Source organism: Haplochromis burtoni, unplaced genomic scaffold (genome assembly GCF_018398535.1).
Source record: "Haplochromis burtoni strain Fernald_Lab_line unplaced genomic scaffold, NCSU_Asbu1 Contig_51, whole genome shotgun sequence".
NCBI lineage: Eukaryota > Metazoa > Chordata > Actinopteri > Cichliformes > Cichlidae > Haplochromis > Haplochromis burtoni.
Window position 1 is genome coordinate 1679142 of NW_024582412.1, and position 6535 is coordinate 1685676.

Genomic DNA, 6535 nt, shown 5'->3' on the forward strand with positions numbered 1-6535 from the left:
CTTGCGTGGAGCCCCAGATCGAGGGAGATTATCAGTGGTCTTGTATGTCTTCCATTTTCTGATGATTGCTCCCACAGTTGATTTTTTCACACCAAGCTGCTTGCCTATTGTAGATTCACTCTTCCCAGTCTGGTGCAGGTCTACAATACTTTTCCTGGTGTCCTTCGAAAGCTCTTTGGTCTTGGCCATGGCGGAGTTTGGAGTCTGACTGTTTGAGGCTGTGGACAGGTGTCTTTTATACAGATCGATGAGTTCAAACAGGTGCCATTCATACAGGTAACGAGTGGGGGACAGAAAAGCTTCTTACAGAAGACGTTACAGGTCTGTGAGAGCCAGAGATTTTCCTTGTTTGAGGTGACCAAATACTTATTTTCCACCCTGATTTACGAATAAATTCTTTACAAATCCTACCATGTGGATTCATGGATTTTTTTTTCACATTCTGTCTCTCACAGTTGAAGTGTACCTCTGGTGCAAATTACTGACCTCTGTCATCATTTTAAGTGGGGGAACTTGCACAATCGGTGGCTGACTAAATACTTTTTTGCCCCACTGTACACACAAATGTTTTAATCTAATTGCTTGTTTTAGTTACATACGGAAAGTTAATAAAACGTTTTTGTTACTGTATCATACAATCTAAGGACTTATTTTCGCTGTTGGTGGAGCCATTACACATAATTCTGACCCAGCTATCCAAATGTCTCAGCAGAAATCAAGACTCATAAGATCAGGCTGTGTTTTTTCTTTTATTGTCTAATTTTGGTGGAACTGTAGCCTCAGTTTCCTGTTCTTACCTGACAGGAGTGGTACCTGGTGTGGTCTTCTGCTGCTCATTCAAGGCTGGACATGTTGTGCATGCAGACATCGTCTTGTGCATACATTCGTTGCAGTGAAGAGTTATTTGAGTTATTGTTACTACCTCTCAGTTCAAAATAGTCTGGCCATTCTCCTCTGATCTCTGACATCATCAAGTCATTTTTTAAATTTATTTAACTATTTTCTATTTTTTTATTATTCTCTATAAATCCTTGCATGTCACTTAATTCGGCATCTTTACTGATTTTGAGAGTTATTCTGATACCTCAGCATGTCAAACTGCCTAAGTGCACGGAGTTGCTGCCATTTGATAGAGTCATATTAATTTGCAGTGTAAAAAAGGCAAGGGATGAGAAAGTAGTGCAGGAGAAAATGAAAACAAAGTTACAATTTTATGTTTTTATTTTTGCACGTGAAGCACATTTAGCAAGGATAAAAATACCTGGAATTAGATTTGACTGACAGACTGCTGCTGCTTTCTTCCTCCTTCACACATAAGTCAGATTTTTTTAAACTGCTTGATTCATTATAGAGTATCACTAAAGTGACTCAGAGGCCATTACAGCGACTCAGAACAAAGTAAAGGTGAGCTCATTGAAGCTCGCCATGGTTTTTCACTCTAACCTGCAATTCAGCCTAGTCTATTGCTCCCCTTTGGGAGAGGTTGTTAACTTTCCCCCAAATTTTGTGCTCACAGGCATGTTCACTCAATGTGTAAACTGAAGAAGCAGATATTTTTCAACCAGGAAGTTATGATGATGCAAGTCTTAAAAGCACCTCTTAACCTCATAAACATTTCCTGGAAATGGAGTTTCATTTTTTACTTTTACCAGATATAAAAGTTGTAACTGTGTAATATTTCTTTCTTTTTTGAAAATCTTTTTTTTATGTCAAAGTTCACACCATGTTGTTGTTTATTATGTCTTTAAATTGATGTTTGTGGTGCTCAACGAGGTCTAAAACTATATGTGCTGAATGCAGTTTTAAACACAACATTCAGTGTTAGGTGCTGCTGAGTATAATGCAGCAGAAAAGCTTTAAAAGCATCATCACGACTCACATTGGCCTTCATTGAGAATTTCAAACTTGTACTTTGAGCATTTAAGCGCGGCCATAGAGCAAAGGTCCATGCTGCGAGTCCTCTGGAGCCGGGTCAGCTTTATGCAGAACGTGTGCTGTTTCACTCTGGGGCACTCCCGAGCAGCTCTGCACTCACATTTCTTAAACACTGCGGGACAGACGTGAGTTAACATTAGGTCAGTTATTTGTGCTTCATACTGTTAGGCTAAAGGTCTTGTGAGGTGAAACTCACCAGAGCAGATCTCCCACTCATAGCAAGTGTCAAGTTCACAAGGCTCCTGAACAGAGCTCTTAGAGGACATGTTGGCCCTAAACATGGCCCACTCCAATTTGTCCAAAGTGCCCGCGTCGCACGCAGCTTTGCTGACGAAGAACAGCGGGTCACCGTGGCAACGACCAGCTTGGAAGGAGCAGAGCGACATTGACACTGTGACGCCGAGGTCTATGTTCAGGATGCAGAGATTCTCCGGCTGTGAACTACACACACACACACACACACACACACACACACACACACACACACACACACACACACACACACACAGGGCTGTCAATCACATTTCAAACATTCAAAGAGGATTGTTGTAAAAGTAAAAGTGCATACATTATATGGAAAAATCCATTTAAATGTGACCAGTTCATTCGTAAATACTTACAGGCAGCTCTCCCGTGGGACACAGACACAGCGAGAGTTTCGCAGTACCTGTCCTGGACCACACTGAACATCAGGAACAAATGGTTCCTCTACACACAGCACATACAGAAACAGCATAAACTAAGTATTGTCCACAGAAACTATGTCAGCAGGTTAATGGATATGATCATATACAGCAGATTAAACTACTCAGAAGTAAAAACAAAAAAGATCAAGGTGTAAAAATTTTGATGTAAATATGCCAAATTTTTAACAAAACTGCTCATTTACACATGTGGTTCTCATTTGAAATCTGAGATAAAAAGTTCTGAGAACAGGTCCACAAAAATCCAAAATCTTTAAATTTAGCCAATTTGTTGTTCAAGGTTCTCCTCTGGGAAACGACCAGATGTCCACCAGCGCTGCTGCGGTTTGTAGATAATTGCCTGGAATTCCTTCAATGTTTTCAACGAGCCTCCATACGATTTTTTACTTTTAAAGGCCGCTTACTGGAACTTGTTTTGTTTTTTAATGAAATCTTGTCAAATAGCTAAAGCTTCAGAACTGTGTATGTCATTTTATTCATTATAACCATCACCACCTGCTCTCACTGACCGGTGAGTATCTCCAACCAATCAGAGTTTTATCTAATGAATAATACACATGAATGAAAAGTGCAGGTCAGAAATCAGAATTTGACCAGTAGGGTCCCCGTTTTCTCCAGCAGTGTAGTGTACCATTAGTGCAGCGCAGTTCAGCAGGTATTGGGGGCTCCCAGGTGAGACTGTCGCCACACTTGTAGAAACCTCGCGGCAGCGGCTGCAGTCCCGCCTCATTGCAGTTCAAACGCACCACTTCACCCACTCTGTACTCGTCTTTGCTGGGAGACAGACTTGTGTCGTCAGGGATGTCAGGGGGAAGGCAAATCTTCCCTAAAGGTTACAGGATCACATAGACGTCAGGCGCAGCTAATCCTTGGTAAATGATAAATGGCCTGTATTTGTAGAGCGCTTTACTAGTCCCTAATTACCCCAAAGCGCTTTACACAACCAGTCACCCACCCATTCACACACACAATCCTTAAGCAGTTTGTCATTTTTTTGTGCGTTAAGGACTATTGTAGCAAACCACTAAGATAACTGTGGACTGGTTTAATGGGAAAACAGACTTACTGATGCATCTCCCACTTATTTGACTCCAGCTTCCATCAGGAAGGCAGTTGATGTACTGAAAACCGTCGAGATCAAACCCAGTGACACACTCAAACTCCTCGTCCTCACCAAAGGTATAATACTGCTTCGCTTTCTGTCACAAAATAATGTAATGCAGATATGAGCGTCTATATAAAGCACATGTCATAATCTGACGCATTTCAGCTTGTGTGTCTGGTTTTACCCGGAGGAAGCTGTTCTCAGGGCTCTTTGGCCGCAGACATCCCTGCACACCAGGTGGCAGCTCGTCCCTCCAGCCTATCGTGAAGTCGTCATCATTGTCACAGGTCTCCTGTCTGAACGAGAGACACAAATCAGATCGTCCAGTAATTCTGAATAGTCAAAATAAACAATCAGCTGTTGTACAGGAGCAGCAGTGTATCCTCATGTCCATGTGTCAGGGTAAAAGCAGCGAAGATATAAGGTTGACAGAACTTTTCCTTATACTGAAATATAAAATAATGGGGCGACCGTGGCTCAGGGGGTTGGGAAGCGTATCTGTAACCGGAAGGTCGCCGGTTCGATCCCCGGGCTCTCTGTCCTGGTCGTTGTGTCCTTGGGCAAGACACTTTACCCTACTGGTGTTGGCCAGAGGGGCCGATGGCGCGATATGGCAGCCTCGCTTCTGTCAGTCTGCCCCAGGGCAGCTGTGGCTACAACTGTAGCTTGCCTCCACCAGTGTATGAATGTGAGAGTGAATGAATAGTGGCATTGTAAAGCGCTTTGGGTGCCTTGAAAAGCACTATATCAATCCATTATTATTATTATAAAAACAGTACTTTGTGAAGATGGAGATGTGACAGGCCTCCTCCTGTCTGTCTGGGCCACTGCAGGGCTGTCCTCCTTTGAGAGGGGCGGGGTTATTGCACCGCCTCGTCCGATGTCTCTTCATGGAGGCTCCACAGCTGCTCCACGACCCCCAGCAGCTCCACAAACCATCCACCGCCTCTGTGGATGTAGCAAAGCAGATAATGTTTCCAGTGTGAATGTTAGTAAAACCTGATTAGAATCTGTGTTTCATCTTAACTGTGTTTGCTTCAAGGTTTTGAGACTCGCTAGCAGTTCCTGAAGTATTATTCAAAGTTCAAAATAAGAAGTTGATCCTAAGAAAATGAGGGGCATATTAGAATAGATATTCTGGATTTAATCAAATTTAAAAAATGTGACTGACCAGAAACAACAAAAAATCCTCATTTTTAGCTCTGTCACTGATCAGGATCTTTTCATGTTGGACTGCCGGTCAAACAGTGCTTTTCTAGTCTCACTGACCTCTTGAAGCGCTTTAGCCTACAAGCTTCATTTCGCCATACATCAGAACAGAGCCAGACTGCAACGGACAATCAAGTCTGCAGATCTTCCCAAATTGTTTAAACTGCTGCCTTTAGGCAAACGCTACAGAGCACTGTTTATGAAGACCAGCCGCCACAGAGGCAGTTCCTTCCCCCAGGCTTTCACTTTAATGAACACTGTGAAATAACCCACTGTTATATCAATGCTATTTCACTAAGGACACTTTAAATTCAAAGTATTTCCACATCACACAGCAACAGTGTTTTTATAACTAGACCTGGTGAGCACCAGATATACCTGAAGTGTAATCAGGAGCCCGTATTTCACAGTTGGCTCCATAGGTGCCAGTCTGGCAAACGCACTTGCACTCTGTGCCGGACAGAACAGGCCTGGCGTTGTTGGGACAGGGAGCGCACTTGCAGGGATCAAACTCCTGCATGTACTGTTGCAGGGCCTTCCTCAGGTGCCTCCTCTTTGTGGAAGCGCAAGGAATTCCATGAACCAGATCTATGAGAGGAAGCAGCTGGACACGCCGACTCAGATGTAAGTGCAAGATTTTTTGTAGATGGTTATTTCTGTGATGCTTGAGGAAAGAATACTACAGTTAACCTTGTAATCGACGACAGCAGGGTTTTCGAGGACAGACTTTGCCCAGTTCTTGAAGGATATTTTATCCGGAGTGGCGCCCTGCCTCTCCCAGGCCAGAGCTGCTGCCTCTCTAGCTCGACCTCCTTTCACCATGGAGAAAGACCTCTCCGATGCCTGAACATATGAGCCTGGACAAAAGAAATGTGCAGGGAAAGAGTGAAGAAGATAACACGGTAGAAACTAAATCAATGCTCTTTATTGAGGCAGTGAGGCAGAAATATAGTATTATTGTTACCTTCATATTTCTGAGTCATCCGGTTGTTAGAGCATCGGTTTTCACGCCTGTGTTCTGTGTAGAGGATGATAGTCCAGGTGGTCTCTCGGCCCAGGCAGTCTATCGCGCTCTCCTCAGTTACACCTGCAGAGAGAAAAAGAGCAAGAAATGCAGAAATGCAGGAAATCAAAACAAGCTGTTGTGTGTTTTATGTTGTAGACAACAACGTGTTGTTTCTGAGGAGTGAACAGGTCAAAGCGTATTTCTCCCATTCCCTTATATGTTGAGAATATAAAGAAAAAGGTCAGGATGAAAGTGAGGTAAAACTGGAGGAATGGTTACTCAGCCTCGTTTAACCAGATCATCATCATCATTTATTTATTTATATAGCACTTTAAAAACACACCTGGTAGACCAAAGTGCTGTACAATACTAATATGCACATAGTAATAAAACCAGACATAGCAATAAAGTTAAAAAAAAAAAAAAAAAAAAAAAATGAAAAAATAAAAAAATAAAATAAAATAAAATAAAATAAAAATGTCAGTTACCCACAGAGTTAAAAGCCAGGGAATAAAAATAGTCGCCTATGTTATTTTCCAAACCTTTAGCCTCACATCTCTGTATGTCAGGTTTGTG

General features: G+C 42.5%; 1 protein-coding gene across 3 annotated transcripts in view; it reads right to left on the bottom strand.

Annotated features, from left to right (window-relative positions):
* Positions 1-1203: 1203 nt before the first annotated feature.
* Positions 1204-6535, bottom strand: part of c6 (complement component 6) — a 27563-nt gene continuing 22231 nt past the window's right edge. For all 3 annotated transcript variants that reach the window (XM_042220585.1, XM_042220584.1, XM_005921688.2), the window contains 10 exons: positions 5918-6040; positions 5644-5810; positions 5332-5557; positions 4524-4692; positions 3929-4040; positions 3706-3838; positions 3271-3465; positions 2556-2643; positions 2132-2376; positions 1204-2047 (listed from right to left, as the gene is read on the bottom strand). In XM_042220585.1, the coding sequence (XP_042076519.1) occupies positions 1869-2047; positions 2132-2376; positions 2556-2643; positions 3271-3465; positions 3706-3838; positions 3929-4040; positions 4524-4692; positions 5332-5557; positions 5644-5810; positions 5918-6040 (1637 nt within the window). In that variant the 3' untranslated portion in view covers positions 1204-1868. The remainder of the gene's footprint in view (positions 2048-2131; positions 2377-2555; positions 2644-3270; positions 3466-3705; positions 3839-3928; positions 4041-4523; positions 4693-5331; positions 5558-5643; positions 5811-5917; positions 6041-6535) is intronic.